Consider the following 19044-nt stretch of genomic DNA (forward strand, 5'->3'; position numbering starts at 1 on the left):
TTGGTTTTGTTTGTGGTTTGAGGTCTGTTTTTTTTTTTTTTTTTTTTAAGATTTCATTTATTCATTCATGAGAGACACAGAGAGATTGAGGCAGAGACACAGGCAGAGGGAGAAGTAGGCTCCATTCAGGGAGCCAGGCGTGGGACTTGTTCCTGGGACTCCAGGGTCACGCCCCGGACCAAAGTCAGGCGCTCAACTGCTGAGCCACCCAGGCATCCCTTGGTTTGAGTTTTTTATTACAAATACATCTAATCTTAGCTAAAGCTTTTTCCTCATCTGTGGAGATGATCCTGTTTTTATCTCCATTAATCTGTCGAAGGGGAATATTTTCTAACAGATTTTTTCTGATGCTGAACAATCCACATATTTGTTCTATAAAAATCTTCTTGGCCATGCCATATTTTTCAATATATTTCAGGATTTGATTTGCTAATATTTATTTTGGATTTTTGTGGTTCTATTCCTAAGTGACATTGACCTAAAAACCTTCCTTCGTTGTGTTGCACTTGCTTGGTCTCAGTTCCAAGGTTTTGCTTGACCTCATTAAGAGTTTGGAAATGTTTCTCCCCATTCTCTGGAACTGACTATAGATGAGGGATCATGTCTTCATGAAAGGCTGACCAATCTTCCCAGTTAAAGCTACCTTGGCCTCCCATCTTGATTTGAAGGGTTCAGGGGGGCAGTTAGAGTTGACAGCTAATTCAGTTACTCTGGATTCATAGGTATATTCAGATTGTTTAAGTCTCTTTGGGGAATTTACATTCTTCCAGAAAAGTAAGCATTTCCTGTGACCATAAGTTGTCATAAACTACGGTATTCTTTTGTGATTTTTCAAAATCTCTGCTGTGCCCGTAGCTACAACCTCCTTCCTGCTTCTGACATCATTTATGTGTGCCTTCTCTCTTTTTAGCTGGGGGTCTATTTTATTTGTCTTTTCAAAGAATCGGTTGGGGTTTTATTGAGTCTCTAATAGTATTTTGTTTACTATCCTATCAACTTTTATCTATATTCTTCTTCAGGTACTTTCTGTTGTATGTTTTCTAACGTTTTAAGTTGTGCTCTTCACTTTTTGATTTTCAAATTTTCTTCTCTTCGAATGAGTGCATTTAAGGCTAGTTTCCCTCTAATTGCTACTTGCATTGTGCAGCACAAGCTGTGGGTTTTTTTTAAGATTTTATTCATTTGAGAGACAGAGAGAGAGAGGAGGGGGGTGGGCAGAGAGAGAAGGAGAAGCAGACTCCCCGATGAGCAGGGAGCCCAGTGTGGGACTGGATCCCAGGACCTCAAGATCATGACCTGAGACCATGACCTGAGATGAAGGCAGGCGCTTCACCAACTGAGCCACCCAGGAGTCCCCCCTCCCCTTTTTTAAGATTTATTTATTTATTTGAGAGAGAGAGAGTGCATGAGTGGAGGGAAGAGCAGAGGGAGAGGCAGAGAAAGAATCTCCAGCAGACTCCCCGCTGAGCACAGAACCCAATGCAGGGCTTGATCCCACAACCCTGAGACCCGAACCAAAATCAAGAGTCAGGCACTCAATGGACTAAGACACCCAGGCGCCCCAGTGTGGCACAAGTTTTGAAATGTAATGTTTTCACAGCCATCCTTTCACAAATATTGAAATTACATGTTCTTCTGTGATCTGTAAATTATTTGTGTGTTTTTAAGTCCCTGAACGTACAGAAATTTTTCTTATTATATCTAATTTTATTGCATTGAGTTCACAGGATATGACCTTTCAGTGATCTTTGGGGGGTTTTTGAGAGTTGCCTAATAAATGGGACTGTTGTATTTACTGGTCCTATTTCTCAATTTTCTCATATTGTTAATGTTTCCTGAATATGCCCCAATGATGGCCAAGAAAACAGTCCCATTTTATAACACTTTTCTGGAAATGAGGAGAAGTGACTATAAATACATACCAACCAGGGAGGAGGCAATAGGAACTGATAGAAGCTCCCAAAGTGATGTTTTTGTTCCAGCTCCAACTTTTATTCATTTGAGAGACAGAGAAGACTAGACCCAGAGCACACATCTGATGGCAGCCAACATTCAGACAACCAGGCCAGAGACCTATTCTCTGGGCTCCCAGTGTCTGACACCACAGTCCCCGACCTGAAAAATTTCACCCAAGTCTTTGGAAACTTCACACACAAGGAAATGGCCCACCAGGTGATGTCCAAATGCTAGCATTGGAGATCAGCCAAAAATATGAAAAATTAAGTCTTAAGAGAAAAATGGCACAAGGCATTTGGGATAATCTGCCAAATGAGGGATTTGCAAAGTAAAAGTTTAGTGAGAAAGCAGAGTTCTGGCTGCACAAGCTAGACATCCCACTGCCTGTCAGTTTGTCCCCATCTGGGGACTCGTGCTCGGGCATGTCCTCATCAGCCCCCAGGATTTATCCTTTGGCCCTCCGCCCCCCTGGCCATGGCTGTTGGACCAGGCGGGTGTCTGCGGCCACAGGCACCATCCCAAAGGTCGCTGGCATCGTCCACAGGGCCGAGGAGAATGGAATGTCCGAAGACTCCCTAAAGGGACAGTGGCCAGTAACACCAAAATCCACCTAGGGGACTCTGCGTATGAGACCAAGAGAAGGACACACAGAGCAGGGCATGAGGAAGCCAAGGGCCATGGCACAAAGCAGCATCAACGACAAGGCAGCAGGTGCCACAGCAGACACAAGACAGGAGGTGGGAAAGGTGGCCAGCAAGTCCCCCTTCACCAGCTGAAATACACTTGTTAGGTCCAAATCAAGACCGAGCCCTCCCAGATCCCAAGAACTCTGTGTGATCTGCGCTTCCTGTGGGAGCCCCAGGCCACACACACACCCGGTGATTTCTGGGTGTGCTCATCCTGTCCCCTGTGTCCCCCAGCCTGTTTCTCTCACCTCGCAGAACCCCATGTGCACCCCCATGCCACCCTCCCCCCAGAGTCCCTCTAGCCTCGCACACGGACACAGCTCACACTGCTCCTGTAAACAAAGGTTCTCCTGAGCTCACAGGCTTTAAGCCTAATGTCTGGGGCACTGCTCATCTCAAGCAGGTTTTCAAGTGCCAGGAGAAGGACCAGCTCAGCCCCTCACGAATGAAAAAATTTCAGGTCCTTTGCCACATTTCAGAGGCCCCCACCCCCAGGGGCTTTGCTTAATAACAGACTTTTCTTTTTAAAGATTATTTATTTATTTATATTTATTCATGAGAGACACACACACAGAGAGGCAGAGACACAGGCAGAGGGAGAAGCAGGCTCCATGCAGGGAGCCCAGTGTGGGACTTGATCCTTGGACTCCAGGATCACACCCTGGGCCGAAGGCAGGCGCCAAACCGCTGAGCCACCCAGGGATCCCCTAGCCTTTTCAAAATGATCATTTTTAGGGGCGCCTGGGTGGCTCAGCTGTTGAGCATCTGACTCATGATCTCGGCTCAGGTCATGATCTCAGGGTCATGATATTGAGCCCCAAGACAGGCTCCACACTTAGCAAGGGTTCTGCTTAAGATTGTCTCTCTGTCCCTCCCCTCTGTGCACATGTTCTTTTTCTCTCAAATAAATAAATCTTTTTTAAAAATGATATTTAGATTATCATTACTAAACATAACCGCTAACACGCTGTCCTGAAGCATCTGCATTTGAAATGCTGCCCAAGTCCAGGGCTAGTTTGAGACCAGCAGTGAGAATTTGTTTTACATGAGTTTAACCAGGCAATGACCTTCCAGAAACAAAGGTCTGCTCCAAGGTGTCTCTCTGTCTCTGCTGCTAGAAACTGCAGTCATCTTGCCTCAATAAAAAACAAATTTAGTTCTACAAGCATCTGTTACAGAGTAGAGGTGATGGCAACTGTAGGAAGGAGCAAGACTGACTCATAGGAAAAGTGTTGGGACCAAAGAGAAGGGATGCCCTCCTGAGGAGCCCAGCTGTACGGGCGCCCTCACATCTCAGGAGGTCTTGCAACACAGAGTGGTCTCTGCTCCTTACAACCCAAAAGAACCCACACAAGCAATCAGGGAGCAACAATGGAATTTCAACCCTAAAAGAAACCTCAGGGAGTGGCTTGCCTACAATGCTCATTTCATGGGTCAGAACTAACTGGTTCAGAATGCTAAGGATCTTGGGGCACCTGGGGTGGCTCCGAGGGTTGAGCATCCTACTTCTGGTTTTGGCTCAGGTCATGATCTCAGGGTCTTGGGATTGAGCTCCATGTCGGGCTCTGTACTCAGTAGGGAGTCTGCTCCAGATTCTGTTTCTCCTTCCTTCTCCCTCTGCTCCTCTCTGTCTCACTTCCTCCTTAAAATAAATAAATCTTTTTATGGAAAAAAAACTAATAAAAATAGTAAGGATCTTGGCCAAAGCCACACAGCTATGCTAGGCTCCAACGTCTGACCCTTGATCTAGATTCTTATACCTTGTCTCCAGTTGGGAGGAGCCTTGGAGCTCCTGGAGAGGAGCTGTCATACCAGTGCTTAGGGCCTCTGGCCTGGCCCCACACAAAGGAGATGGCCACCCCAATCTGTGAGTCTACGGGCTTCGCTGAAAACCTACAGGTAACCGACACCACACAGAACTCAATAAAGATACTAGTCATGATCTCTAGCCTGTGCAAAGCTCTTTGAGCCTGTATCCCTTAGAGACATTTCCTTAGGCTTGGGGCCCTAGACTCAGAGCCTGAGACAAGGATTCTGTCCAAGGGGAATAAGTACTATTGCCAAGTGCTCTCTGGAGAAGGGGAGTGGGAAGTCAGATCAGGTGGCAAAAAGAACCGGTGATGGGGTCTCAGCTGGAAACTAATGTCATTTGGTCCCTCAGGAAGTTCTGAGCACACACTGCACTTCAGAGCTGCCCCCCTGCCCACGTCGGCCTCAGTGGGGGTTGGCTGGGGCAGCCCCACAGGTAACCAGCTATGACCCATTAGCAGCCAACACTGACAACAGCCAGGAAAGGGGATCTGGCATGGCACCAGCAGCATCTGTGGCAGACATCCTGTCACTGGGGCATCATTACAGTGAAGACCTTGAGGCTTCACCATGTTTGGGAGGGGCTCAGCCGGAGGGGAGCGAGGGATCCAGAGGGAGCATAGACACCGTGGAGGAACTGCTCTGTGAACCACCTGCTTCCTCACCCAGGACTGGCCACTTTCTGGGCCTTTCTCTCCTGGAAATACATTCCTATAAAGCCAGGCCAGGGCAGGCACTGCTGGCACACATTCTAGTCCCCAGGATGTGGTGGGGGCTGTGTGGCTGGGGCCCCAGTGCCCAGTGGAGAAGGCATCTTGTCTCTATGCCCACAAGCAGGCCTCAGAGGAATGCCATGTGTCCTTCTTCTCTCTCAGACAGAAGGGTGGACGAATGTCTGAGTAAAAAGGCCTGCCTTGGGGAGGTGCAGAGTGTCTACACACCCGATTGCCTGAAGATCGTAGCAACAGGCCATTTCTGCCTCCGATTCTGGAGTGGGGCATTCAGGACAAGGTCCTCGGTGACTCAGTATTGCTGGTCGGTAGCAGGCGTACTGGTCTACCCACCTGGAACCCACTCACTGCCTTCTCCTTCTGGCCATCCCCCGGCAAACTGCCCTTCCCCGCCCACAGACCCCGAGCTGCAGACCCTCAGTGGCAGTGCAGGCCTGGGCCTGGCAGTCAGATCGCTGCCCTCCACCATGGAGTCAACGCTGCGACTGGTTCAGACCATCAGGGGACGAACCGAGCCTCAGCAGGCAAAAGGCTCCTTCCTGCCCTGCGTGTGAGCTGGGGAGGAGGCTCCCAAGAGGGAGGGAGGGCAGCACCAAAGATGGGCTGAGATTCAGCTGTCAGCATCGGGTCACTACACTTCCGTCCCATGAGCCCACGGTGCCCCATTCTGGCGTGAGTCAATTTGAGTTGAACAAGGGTCCTGCCTGATTCACCCCCAACAGACCCACGTTCCAAAGTCTCCTTCTTTGAGTTACTGCCACTCAGGACCTTCCTTGGCTGTTAGAGACAATTGATACAGCCCCAAATCTGACTCAAGTTGTAGACACAGGGACACCCGGGTGGCTCAGTCGGTTGAGCCTCCAACTCTCAATTTCAGTTCAGGCCATGATCTCGGGATCATGAGACCAGCTCCATCCTCAGCAGGAGTCTGCTTGAGATTGTCTCCCTCCCTCTCCCTCTGGCCCTCCCCTCGGCTCATGCTCCCTCTCTGTCTTTGTCTCTCAAATAATCTTAAAAAGAGAGAAAAAAAGAGTAGGACACAGAAGGAAGATTCTGGGGTGAGCCTTGACCAAGATCAGGGCCTGTGCCTCACCAACAACTGGAGGGAAATCACTCACCCACGTCTCAGCTACCCAGTGGCAGACCTGATATAACTTTGCCCTCCAGCACTTTCTGCTCCAGGAGATTCCTGGGCTCTGAAACCAAGTGGTCAGCTGCCAAATCTACCTTCAGTGGGAGGACAGTGACAAGCTAGGACAGGATGCATCCATGTCGTGCTTTGCAGGGTTTATGCACATACTGACTTGATTCTCACAACTCTGCAGTAGGAGGACTACAGTCACAGATAAGAATAAACTTGGGGAAGACACAGGGCTGGCCAAGGCCCCCCAGCTGGCAGGGGCCGATGCTGGAGCACCGATGGCCATCGGATGGAGTACTCTGAGCAGCCGACCTCTCAGGTAGTGATGGGAGATCACCACGCAGGTTCTCAGCAGGCCTGGCCTCACTCTCACCTGAGCAAGCAGTTGAGGCTACTTGAAGGGGCCCCAATACCCATTACCCGAATCCAAACAGCAGACATAATCCAGACTGGGGGTGTGGGTGGGCCACTAAGCTATTCATAGCTGTGCTGCTGTGGTGTTTGAGTTATTCTTTCTATAGCCTTTGGCCACCATGAAACATAACTCCTTGGTATATGATGGAGGCAGAGCTAGAGGCCACTGCCCTGCTCCCGGCTGAGCCCCAAATGACCACTGCTCACACCAGCTGATGTCGAGAGAACATTTATTCCACATGGTCAGCTCCGCAGTGACCAACGGAAATATCGAGCCTGGACACCTTCACACACGCTCCTGTGTAGCCGTATGGGGGGAGGGGTCCCCTCCTGTCCCACTGCCCCAAGGAGGGAAGGATCTAAGGACTCCTAGGGCCATGACTGCCCCAGGGGAGCGAGCTCATGGCCCAGTGAAATGCACCCATGTGTGAACTTGTGGGCCCTCTCCTCATCCTCACCACCAGCCACCCCACAGCCTCCAGCACTTGACCCATCAGCCAGTCGACAAGTATTTCCTGAGTGTTCTGAGCCCAGGCCTGCGCTGGGCCCTGCTGGGGTTCAAGAAGACACGGCATGCCCCTTGCCCCCAGGGAGCTCACAGTCTAGCTGGAGACTCAATGCACACGCAGACACTCAAGCATAGAAAACCGGATTGTTCAGAGGATGAGGATGGAGGGCCCGGCGGAGAAGAGAGCTCAGCGGGGCAGAGGAGGGGCACATTTCAGCAATCCCAGGGAAGACAGAGAAGGTAACAGCAGGTATGGGCTGCACAGTTACAAGAAAGGGAGGTGAGCTGACAAGCAGCGGAGAAGGGGGGCCCCATCCAGGAGGGCCAAGGATAAGAGCAAGTGGAAGCTTCTGAAGCACAGAGTACCTCCTCTTCCTCTGACCCCACCCCCGCCCAGTGGTTTGTTACTCCAGGACAAGGCATAGGGAAGATGGTCCCTAAGAACCTATGTGCCAAACTGCATGGGAGACAGGACAAGTAAGGTCCCAGGCCAGGAGCTGGGGAGGCCTCTCGATGACCCTGACCAAACCCAGCTTGGCCCTGGGACCTCCCTCCAGACCAGCTCCACTTTAGATTTGATCTAAATAAATCCCATGGCTACAGGCCTCTCCCCACCCCCAAGAGTTTCACTAAATAGAACCTGCACCACAATGTCTGGTTGTCATCAAAAACCCAGCCCAGCCCTCAACGGCCACACCTTTTCAGACGAGTGGTTCATTCTGATGAGGCCAGGGAGCTCCAGGCCGACCTGCTCAGGGTAAAAACCAAAGTCCTGGGATCCTTGGGTGGCAGCGGTCTGGCGCCTGCCTTTGGCGCAGGGCACGATCCTGGAGACCCAGGATCGAATCCCATGTCGGGTTCCCGGTGCATGGAGCCTGCTTCTCCCTCTGCCTATGTCTCTGCCTCCCTCTCTCTCTCTCTGTGTGACTATCATAAATAAATAAAAATTAAAAAAAAAAAAGTCCTCACCCCGTCGCAGGCCTGGCATCCGCCCCTCCGTGTGTCGCACAATCCACCCTCTGGGGACAGAGAAGCTCCTCCGCCAGCCCCAGAGCTGGCAGGCACCAGGCGCGAGGCTCCGTCTTCCTCCCCAGCCGACATCATATCCTGCCAGGCTGAACACCCTGTCCGGCAGGAGACAGCCACACAGGATCCCTCCCCCAGGTAGGCTTTGGCTCAAGCTCCTGCTCACCCCACATCCATGGAAATTCCAGCCTTCCCCTGCCCCCGCCCCCCACAGTGAAATCAGAGCGCAGCTTGTGTGGTGAAAACCAGAGCAAGCACCCCAAGCCAGAGAAGAGCAAACCCAACCCAGAGAGCCTCTGGCAAGGCCTGTGGGAGGGAGGAAAGGTTCCAGAAGCCTGATGCACTGTTAGGCCCTGGAGAAGAAAGTGACTAGAAGGGTCCCCTACTCAGAATTCTTTATTCCTGAACGAGGGAAGGAAGTTCAGCCGGGGGGAGGGAGTAATGCTACTTGTATGGTGGCCCAGACTCTGGGCTCTCGGTCAGGTAAGGAAAGAGTGGCATGTTAGGTCCTGGGGCCAAGAACCTCAGCCTGGAGTCTGGGAGCTCTAAAATTGCTTGTAGATTCTTGTGTCTACGTGGGTATGCATGTTTTCCTGGGGAGAAGGTTCATAACATTTGTGAGATTTTCAAAGGGCTTCGTGCCCCCAAAGTATTAAGAACCATTGCTCTAAAGGCAAGTGAACCCTGCAGGTATGGTTTACACCTGGGGGAAGGCTTTGCCTCTAGAGCCAGGTCTGCTACCGACTTGCTGTGTTCTCTTAGGCCAGTTACTTCCTGTCTCTGGTGGGCCAGACAGGCGCAGAGAAGCCGGCTCTCCACACAGGCATTGTCCCCGCTGCCACATGACAGTGGAAGTCTATGGCCAGGCAGCCACGACGAGCTCTTCTCTCGGCCGTGACTCCCAGCAGGTCGGAGAAGGGGGGGATTTTCCACCAGGGCACAGAACCTGCCTCCAATTCCAGGCTGCACGGGTCCCCTCTGCAGGGCACCTCCCGAGGTAGGTCTTCTTAGGGACGTGTCCTCATGCCAGCGGGCAGGCCCCCGTAGGGCCCCATTCCTAGTCTCTGTGCCCAGATGTGCCTTACACACTGCCCAGAGGTCCTGCCCAATCCACATCTGTTCATGGAGACAAAGAGACCAGGGTCAGGTCTGGGGCTGTGACACGACCCTGCCCAGCCACCCCTCAGCTCCCCCAACTCTGGGGCTAGGCGGGAGTGGTCAGCTGGGCCACCCTGCACTTGTCCAGCGTCTGGAGCCAGTTCTCTCAGCCCCCTACCCAGCACACCAGGATTATCAATCCCATTTACCACCAAGACAACTTGAGTTCAGGACATTCGAGCTCCAGATGTCCCAGGTCCTGGTTGAACCTCTTTATCTCTGCCACTAAGAACTAGGTCTACATAGCAGCAGCCACCTGGTGGCAGGCCGAGGGCCAGTGATTCCCAAGGAGCCACGAAGCTCTAAGGAAGGGCAGTGGGTGGAGACGGGTCTCCAGCACCTAGCAAGGTGGTGGCACAGGCTGGGTGCAGAGCCAGGGCTCTGTGAGTGCAGGTCCCCTCCAGGACCCCAACGCCCTCCCTCCAACCCACTACTGTGGATGCCGTGGCCCGCTCAGGCACCCATGCCACCCAGAGGCCTCACTGCCCAGGATCCTACCACCTGGTCTCTAGTCACATTCCCACCAGTAAGAGATTCTTGCAGGCAGTGCCACACAGATGAAAGGTCTTGGGGGCCAGGCCTGCACTGTTATAACACTGAGTACTGGGACACCTGGGTGGCTCAGCGGTTGAACGTCTTCCTTCAACCCAGGATGTGATTCTGGAGTCCTGGAGTTGAGTCCCACGGTAAGCTCCCTGCATGGAGCTTGCTTCACTCTGCCTATGTCTCTGCCTCTCTTCTCTGTGTGTGTCTCTCATGAATAAATAAATAAATCTTAAACAACAACAACAACACTAAATATTAAGTGACATTTGGAGTAAGCTTAGGTGAGCCTCAGTTTCTTCATCTGCTAAATGGCTGAAGAAGCCTGTGCTCTGGAGCACCAACTTGGAATCAGGGGTCATGGGGCCAGTCCTGGCTCTCCCCTTGGTCAAGCCCCATAGTTCAGCGCCTCATTTTCTCTTTCCCAGATGACCCCACAACCCTCCAGGCTCCTTGCTCATCCCACTTTGATCTGTCCTCACAGGGCTTCCATTTCCCTTTGAACCGTATGTCTGAGATCACTGTGCTCTTCTCACTAAACATCTTGGTGTCCTTTCCCCCTGGCCACAAAATCCTCTGTATGGCAAATGTGAGCCTCCTCTATCTGACCCCTGCCTCAGAAACCCTCCACCTTTGCTCTCCCCAGAGCACCCCTATTCATCCCCAGAACCCAGTTCAAGCCATCAGACTGCCTTGGGTGATACCTCCCAGAGCACTCTACAGTATGTCCCCTAGGATGGTCTGCATTACCAGGCCAAGTGTCACCCTCCAGGCTTTGTGTCTGTGCCTCCTGCCAAGAGCATGGCACCGTGCCTGGCACACCAGGGTGCTCAATAAATACTTCTGGACCAGTGACATCACCCTCTTTTACCTGGTAATGTTTAACTACAATCCTTACAATATCCCAAAGAGAAGTTCCATGTTAAACCCAACTCACAGAGGAGCAAACTGAGCCATGAAGTGAAGTGACTTCTCAAGTACACCAGATAGTACACGTTGGAGCTAGGAGACCTTGGGGGCTGAGGTGGCCCAGGCATTGTGGAGAGTGGCCCTCTCCACGGGGCTCCCCGCTCTGACATTCTGGGAATGAAGATCTAGGAAGAAGCTAGTCACAGACCCAGAGCCCAGTGCTCCCCACCTCCCACGCCTGTCCCCCCCAGCCCCTGCTCAGGCCCAAGAGGGGCTCTGGATGGCCCTTGGGTCTCACCTACTCTAGGCCGGGTGAGCCTGAGGACGAAAACCAGCGCGGGGGCAGCTGTGGGTGGCCAGCCGGAGGGTGGAGAAGACTCGGGAGGAGGTGGCCCAAGGCGGGCCACGGCCCACTCTTTCAAGACCCCAAGCCCGCCCTCCTGGTCTCCGGGGATCGCATCCAGAACACGGGCCGCAGCCCCACGCCGGCTCCAGGAGTCCCGGGCGCGGCCCTGGGGCAGGACACTGGCTGCGGCGGCAGGTCCGGAGCGCATCATAGCACGCGGCCTAAATGGGCCGCCTGGCCGTCGGGGCCGTGGCCATGGCTGCGCTGGTGGGTCTTGAGCGAGCCCTCGCGCGCGAAGCTCTTGCCGCAGCGCGCACAGAAGTAGGGCCGCCGCTCCCCGAACACTCCGGGGCGGCGCGGGTGCGGCGCGGGCATGCGCGCGTGGGTGCGCTGGTGGTTGAGCAGGAAGCGCGGCTCGCGGAAGCAGCGGCCGCACTGTGCGCACTGGTGCGGCTTCTCGCCGCTGTGGATGCGCTGGTGCGTGAGCAGGTTCTGCTTGAGGCTGAAGCAGCGGCCGCACTCCGGGCAGGGGAAGGGCCGCTCGCCGGTGTGCGTGCGCTGGTGCACCTCGAGGTTGTGCTTGACGCTGAAGGCCTTGCCGCACTCGGGGCACACGAAGGAGGCCGCGCGGCCCACCCCGGCGTGCGCCTTCTGGTGCCGCACCAGGCTGGGCTGCTGCGAGAAGGTCTGGCCGCACAGTGGGCAGCGGTGAGGCTGCTCCTCCGCGGGGTGGTGGATGACCAGGCCTCGCTCGTCCCCCAGGCCCTCCTCCCCGTCCCCCGCAGGGGACCCGCCCCCGAGGACGCCAGCTCTGTCATGGGCGCTTCCAGCCGCAGTCACCAGCCCCTGGGGAGGCAGAAGCAGAGAGAGGAGTCAGGGGAGGGTCGGGGGGTCCGAGGATCAACCGGCCCCCAACCTCAGGGAGGACATTGCAGGGACTTCCCGCAACTTCATCTGCCCCTCAGTCTTGTACAAGCCAGTGCTTCCCTGCCGGAGTGCCCTTCTCTTCTACCACTTGATCACAACCTTCTCAAGTGCCACCTCCTCCCAAAAGCCTTCCCTGACTCCTCCAGCCGTCCTGAGCCTTGGGGCCCAACCTCAAGCCCTCAGTCATCACACTGAATGCATGCCACCTGGGTCGTGCCCAGGGCCTCCAGGCATGCCTTAAGGACAGAGTGGTCTCCTTCCTTTAGCCCCAACACCAAGCACCGCACCTGCCAAAAGCAATCACTATATCCTGTTGGGCAACTAAAAGAGGTTTCTAGTATTGGGAGTCAGCTTGTGCCTGGATAGGTCTTAACTCTCCCACCAGAATCTCAAGGGGGGGGGGGGACGTATCCCCAATTTGGAGGGAAGGATGGGGTCACCGGTGGTTCAAAGACATTTTTGAAAAGCTGAAAAGAAACAAAACAAAAACCCTGTAAACTTGAAAGTAATCTCAAGTAAACATTAAAAGCAGCAGCTCTTTGTTTATCAGAATGAGGCTTGCCACTGAAACGGAGTGTGAACTCCCAGGGGCTGGTCTCAGCTAGATTCCTCTTGGCATCCCCAACATACCAAAGCCTGGCCAGATCCTCAACAAACACCCAAGTTCAGCTCCATCCCATTCATGCTGGTTCTGCTGAGTATCCTCTTCCCCAGGGCACGGTGTTCCTCATATAAATTGTTTCCCATTGTCCTCACAGCAACCCTGGGGAAGCAGCAGCAGTTCTTACTGAGCCCTCCAGTATAGATGGGGTAACTGAGGTCAGCTTACTTGCCCAAGGTCACACAAGGTGAGCCAGGACTGGGCCCTAAGTTTCCTGACTCACTGTCAAAAGCTGTTCTCAATGTAGCAGCTGCTCACCAACTAAATGCCCCTCAAAATGCACATGCACACAGACACAAGACCACCGCAGAGGCATAGACACCCAAAGCACCATGGCTCCTGCAGGGCAGAGTCTGCTGCCATTACCTCCATGCCCCCCAGAAGACCTAGGGCCCCTGCTCCTGCAGAGCACTGGGGCCTGCTCCGGAGCTGGCTGAGCTGGCACTCCCCTGCAGTCCTCCACCCCCATCAGGGACCTAGACCTCCACGCAGGCCTTCTCCACACTTTCAGAAATCACTGCTCACTACAACCTCAGTCGATCAATCTGCAGAGTGGGATCTCAGAGACATCCCCTTTGTCTCCCCCTACCCTCAGGCCAGGGTGGAACCCACACCGCCTCCCACCCCCCAGCAGGGGACCGTCCTCCTGGCAATAGACCCCACCCACAAAGCTTTCCCCAGCCGGCGGCATTGACATTTGCAGAGGCAGACCATCACCGTCCCCTTGGCCAATCTCAGCCTGGCCTTGTCTCTGGGCGGCCTCCTGGCTCTCCCCAGCTACCTCCCTGACTAAGGCCTCCGACTACGGGGAAGGTCTAAAGCGACGGCCCCTTTGCCTCCCCCAAGTTTCTGCACCCCCTCGCGCACTCACAGCCCAGGCTGCGCCCTTGCTCCTCCGGTCTCCAGCAGTGGCTCCCTCCTCTAGAGTCTGCGCTGCCCAGCGCAAATACGGTAACTCTCCTGCAGCGACTCCCGCGCCCCTTCTCCCTCGCCCCCATCAGGACGGCCCGCCTCCCGCACCGCTGTTCTCACCAAATAGCTGCATTCATCAAAACCGCTGACCCCACCCACCCGACCTCCGCGCACAACCGTGTCAACTCCCGCGGCCGGAGCGACCCCGGAGAAATATGGTAAACTCTGCGTCGCCACCTCGCCCCCCACGAAACTACGTAGGCCTCCCACCCGGCTGCCGCAACCCACCTCACCCCGCGGCGAGCCCCGGCCCCCTCGGGGCGTGGATGCAACCCACCCCCAGCGCCCGCAGCGCCCCCGGGAGCACCACGCAACCCTGGATAAATACGTAATTAAGTCGCGGCCTCCCCGCCTCCGGAAAGGGCCTGCGCGGCTCCCGGCAAATACGGTAGCGCCCGCAGTGACCCGCCCCCAAGGGTCCGGCCCCGGCCCCGGTAAATACGGTAATCTCCCGCCGCGGCCCCGGCCCCGGCCGCCCGGGACTCACGTGGCGCCGCCTCCCGAGCCCGCCGTCTCCTCCGCAGCGCTGCAGTCGCCGGCGTCGCCGCAGACGCACAGCAGCCCCGTGAGGCTGGGAGGTCTAACTCGCCGACGACCTGGCTGGCGGAAGGAGGAGCGCTGCGAGCGCAGGCAGGAGACGGAACCGGGTCGCGAGCCGAACGCCCCGCCGGGCGGGACCCCCCAACACCCCCGGCCCCAGCCATTCCCATTTCGGGATCCTCCGAGGGCCCAAGCCAGCGGTTAGAGCCTCTCCCTCACCCCCCTCATCCTAAAGCCACGCCACCCTGGCCAGGCCCACGGACTGCCCCCAGAGCCCGGGAAGCAGGGTGCGGGGGCGCTGGCCGCAGAAGCCTTTCCCTGCGACAAAGGGCAGGGGGTGCGGGCAGGGGCTCCTGCCGCGAAGCCTCTCCGAGCCGGCTGGCATGCGTGGGAGACCACCGTCCGAGGGGCAGAGTCCGGGTTGCCCCAACTAACCGGGCCTCCCCCGCACCCTCTGGCCGGCTTTATGCCACCAGGACTGCTGGGGACACGGAAGAAAGGACACTTCTACCATCCCCGCCTCCTCAGAACCGGACCCATGCCGATCAAGCCCAAGATACGCCATAAAAGAGAACACCTCTAACACCCCTGTGGACACGGCTGCCCTGAATTCCAGCTTTCAAACGTCCTTCAATAATAATAATAATAATAATAATAATAATAATAATACCCTTTCCCTACACATTACTTGGCTTTTTACAAAGCTTTTTCCCATATATTATCTCGTGGGAGCCTCCCAATAACCGTGTGCCATCTAAGTTGTATAGGTGTCATTATCCTATTTTATAGATGGGAAAATAAAATAAAATCGAAACAGAGCGGCTTCCCCAGAGACTGGCAGCTCTAAGTGGCCCAGCCCAGATGGGAAGGGCAGGCCCACCACCTGGCTCACTCTCCCTGGCACCCCTCTGGTACCTAGACACCACCACCCCCCCAACAGAAGCAGGGTGTGATGATCATGACCGGAAATAATCTTGTCCAGAGTAAAAAAGTGCCTCTGATTTTACACTTCATAGATACAGAAACTGAGGCCAGAAGGGAAAGTGCTAGAGGAATATGAAGTAGCCTTTTCCTCTGTGGTGCCTGCTAGCTGCCAGGTGGCAGACCAGGCGGAGCTCCTTACAACAGATGGTGGATGTGGCTGCTGGGGTGGCATGCCCCTGAGGAGGGGCCCTGGGAGACACAGGCCTCCCAGCCCCATGAGGCGCCTCCCCTCCAACCCCTCCACAGGTGTTCTGTGTGCCTGGCCTGGGAACTGCAGAATTCCAGGTGGGGTCCCCCTGAAAATAAATTCAGTCCCTATTCTCAACACCAGACCTGAAGATCAGGCCTGCCTGCTTTCACATCTCACTCTACAGACGACTCTATCCCAGCAGATCTGCCTCTGGCCTCTCCGGGACCTGCCCCACCCCACCCCCACCCCACCCCACCCCATCCTTGCTGCTCCTGTGTCAACTCACTGAGCTAAGTGGGACTTCCTGAGTTAGACATCCCAAGGAGATTGGTATTTAAAATTGAGGTGCCAGGGAGGGAATTCTGGGAAGCCAAAAGAAATGGATCCACCAGGGCAGAGGTTCCCATGGCATTGACAGAAGGATCCCCTAACTCCTGATGACCTACACCCACACCCTGCCTAGGTGCTGGAGCATTGCTCACAGAACAGCCATACCTCCCACCTCTCCAGCTGCTGTTGCAGAAGTTGCCACCTGCCAGAGCCACCAGCGTTTATCCCTTTTGTGGGCTACAGGAGAAATGAGGACACTTAGTCAATGACCAGGTTTTTCAGAAGCAAAACCAACAATGTACCTGAGGATGTCACCCATATTTTTAGCAGCATTTTCTAAGTAAGCTGTGCCAAAGTGGCAAGGCACACAGCTGGGGGACAGGGGTGGGAGGGAAGCAATACCACCCAAAACCCATCCCGTCTCAGTGGGCAATGCCAAGGGCCAGGGACTTCCAGAGGCCTCCATTCTCTGCTCTGCCAATGCTGAGTCACTTCATTTCTCTAGTTTCGTACACATGCAACCCCACCCCACCCCCGACACTCACACATCTCCCCCCACGGTTCCATATGCTGTGATGAACACACAGAGTGGAGATGTGGAAGCTTTCTGCAAATGAAGCCATGCTTCTTCCCACAGGCGGGGCCAGTGGCTGGCATGGCAGCCACCATCACTCCACAAGGCTAATGTGACAGCTGGACATTGGACCCTAACAGAGGCCTAGGTTGCTCACAGCCGAAGTGTCCCAAAGAACAGCTGGCTCGTGGCCCCCTGTGGGTAGAGCTGTGGACAGCTGAGAGGAGCCTTGCACCATATCCCTCCCACATACCGGGTGCATGCTAGATGCACAGTCACCCCATCTCCTGGAATTGGACAGCGATCACTACACATCCCCTCCCAAAGCATCTTGTGCTGACTTCAAGTTGGGAAGCCCCTTTCTTTTCCCACCACGTTGTGAGCTTTGAAGGGAGACACTGTGTTTTCAGCATCTCTGCATTCCAAGTGCACAGCGTCTAATGACCCCTCAGCCAACCTCGGCTGAATGAATGAATGCAGCTCTCTAAGCCACACCTGGTAGCCATGGAGGGAAGAGAGGGACCCACGCACAGCCAGCGTGTGATGTAATGTAAGGAATGAGGGGTTGCAGGCACAGCTCCAGCTCCAGCACCGAGGGCTGGGACGCTCTGCTGACACCCAGCTGGAGATGGGCTGTGGGTACCGGGTCTCATCTGCTCCAAAGTTCTCTTTCCTTGTCATTGAAACCCAAGATGTGACCTATTCGGCCACGCCCTTAAACTTGCAGCTGGCCTATTTAACACAGATGGAGACTTCCTCTTTATGGGATGGAGCTCTGGGGAAAACCCTGTTCTTCTCTTCCCATAGTAAACTTCCACTGGTAAAAATGCTGCATGCGTAGCCCTTAACAAACATGGAGTTTATTAAAATAATGATTGTAACTGCTATTTATCAGGTGCTTGCTGTGTGCCAACCACTATACTACATGCCTTACAGAGGTTACTTGCACAAGGTCCCATAGCCTAATGGTAAAGCCAACATTCAGCCCCAGAACTATCTGACTCTATTCACTGCTCCCAACAAAAGAAAGCTCTTTCTAGATTTGGGTCGTGGCTGGGAGGGAGACAACATTTCTACTTCTCAATAGGACCATATTCCTAGAGCTACACTGTCCAATAGCCACATAAGGCTATTTAAATTTATTAAAAGAAGATTGTAGAGGCAGCCCTGGTGGCGCAGTGATTTAGCGCCACCTTTACCCCAGGACCTGATCCTGGAGACCCAGGATCGAGTCCCACGTCGGGTTCCCTGAATGGAGCCTGCTTCCTATGTCTCTGCCTCTCTCTCTCTCTCTCTCTCTCTCTCTCTCTGTCTCTCATGAACAAATAAATAAGATCTTTAAAAAAATAAAATAAAATAAAGAAAATTGTAAATTCAATTCCTCAGCCTCCCAAGCCACATTTTAGGTACTCAGTAGCCTCATGTGGCTGGTGGCTATGGTATCAGACGGCTCAGTTATAGAACATTTTCATCATCACAAAAAGTTCTAGTGGACAGTGCCTGTCTAGGGCACCCACCCCCTCCATCTGAGTAACCTAGGAGATACCACTCTCTTTTTAACCCCAGGGACAACCTACAGGATACCATTCTCTTCTCTGCCATGATCCAGTAAAAGCAGTGACATGTGAGAATGTACTATTTTTGGCTCCAACACTCCTCTTGCCAAAAGGTCTATATATATATATATATATATATATATATATATATATATATATATAGCCTATATATGGATTTGGCATATACACACACACACACACATATGTATGTATATGTATTTTTTTTTTTCCTACCAAACTACTTAGAGAATAAAAGGAAAAGGTCTCAGCAGCATCCCCCCAAGTCCTACCAAGTCCCTGCTGGTCCCACTCTCTCCCTGTTGTTACCCACTGGCCTCCCAGCCTGTTCTCCATTGGGCGGCTCCTCAGGGCTTGGGCTGGGCAAGCAGGAAGCCCAACCCTCCCGAGGAGGCTGCCGGCTTGCTGGTCCACTCGAAGCTTAGGTTGCTTGCCCAAGAACCAGCATTTTCTGAGTTCCTTGATCATTTTTCTTAACTCCCAGCCGGCTAACAAAGAACCCAAGGATGACATGGGCATTCCGGGAACCTCAGCCCCACCAAGCTCGTCTGGCCTGTTAGAAGCTTGGCCATGGGTCCCCATCACAGACCTACACTTACCTGGAGGCGGACAGGACAGAAGTCCTTTAAGATCCTGATTTTCACATGGCTGTCTCCTGTTCCCCTGCAAAACCCTTTTATCTTGGCAGCTCTAGAGTATTGGGGATTGCACACCACTAAGACAGATCCAATCTTGTCTGATTGTATGGCATACCTCCTCCTAAGTACTCCCTGGCCTAGTTTTATTATTTTAAAATGAAGGGAGATGAAAAATTGAGGTTGACAATGCAAGGCCACCCTTGGAGAAGCCTGTGATTGTGGCAGTGAAGGGCTTGGCTAACAGGAGGCCTAGGGCCTTGGTTTGTAACATGACCCGGGTGGGCCAGTCCCACTGCAACATCCCCCTGCCCTGTATCACTGTCCTGCTGTGGTTGCTGATGTCACAGTGAGGCTAAATGACATAATGAACAAGAAAGCTTTAGTAAGGGAGCTGGGGCTGGGACACTTTACTCGAGAGCCGACTGGA

The 19044-nt window shown here is 53.9% G+C and overlaps 1 protein-coding gene across 1 annotated transcript; it reads right to left on the reverse strand.

The window, feature by feature from the left end:
• Positions 1–8497: 8497 nt before the first annotated feature.
• On the reverse strand, positions 8498–13866 carry LOC129515624 (zinc finger and SCAN domain-containing protein 2). Its single transcript, XM_055334576.1, is given in 3 exon segments — positions 8498–9387; positions 11180–12027; positions 12030–13866. Coding segments are annotated over 2 exon segments (609 nt in total). The 5' UTR covers positions 12046–13866; the 3' UTR covers positions 8498–9387; positions 11180–11434.
• Positions 13867–19044: the final 5178 nt, after the last annotated feature.

This window comes from Nyctereutes procyonoides, unplaced genomic scaffold (assembly GCF_905146905.1).
Source record: "Nyctereutes procyonoides isolate TBG_1078 unplaced genomic scaffold, NYPRO_anot_genome, whole genome shotgun sequence".
NCBI lineage: Eukaryota > Metazoa > Chordata > Mammalia > Carnivora > Canidae > Nyctereutes > Nyctereutes procyonoides.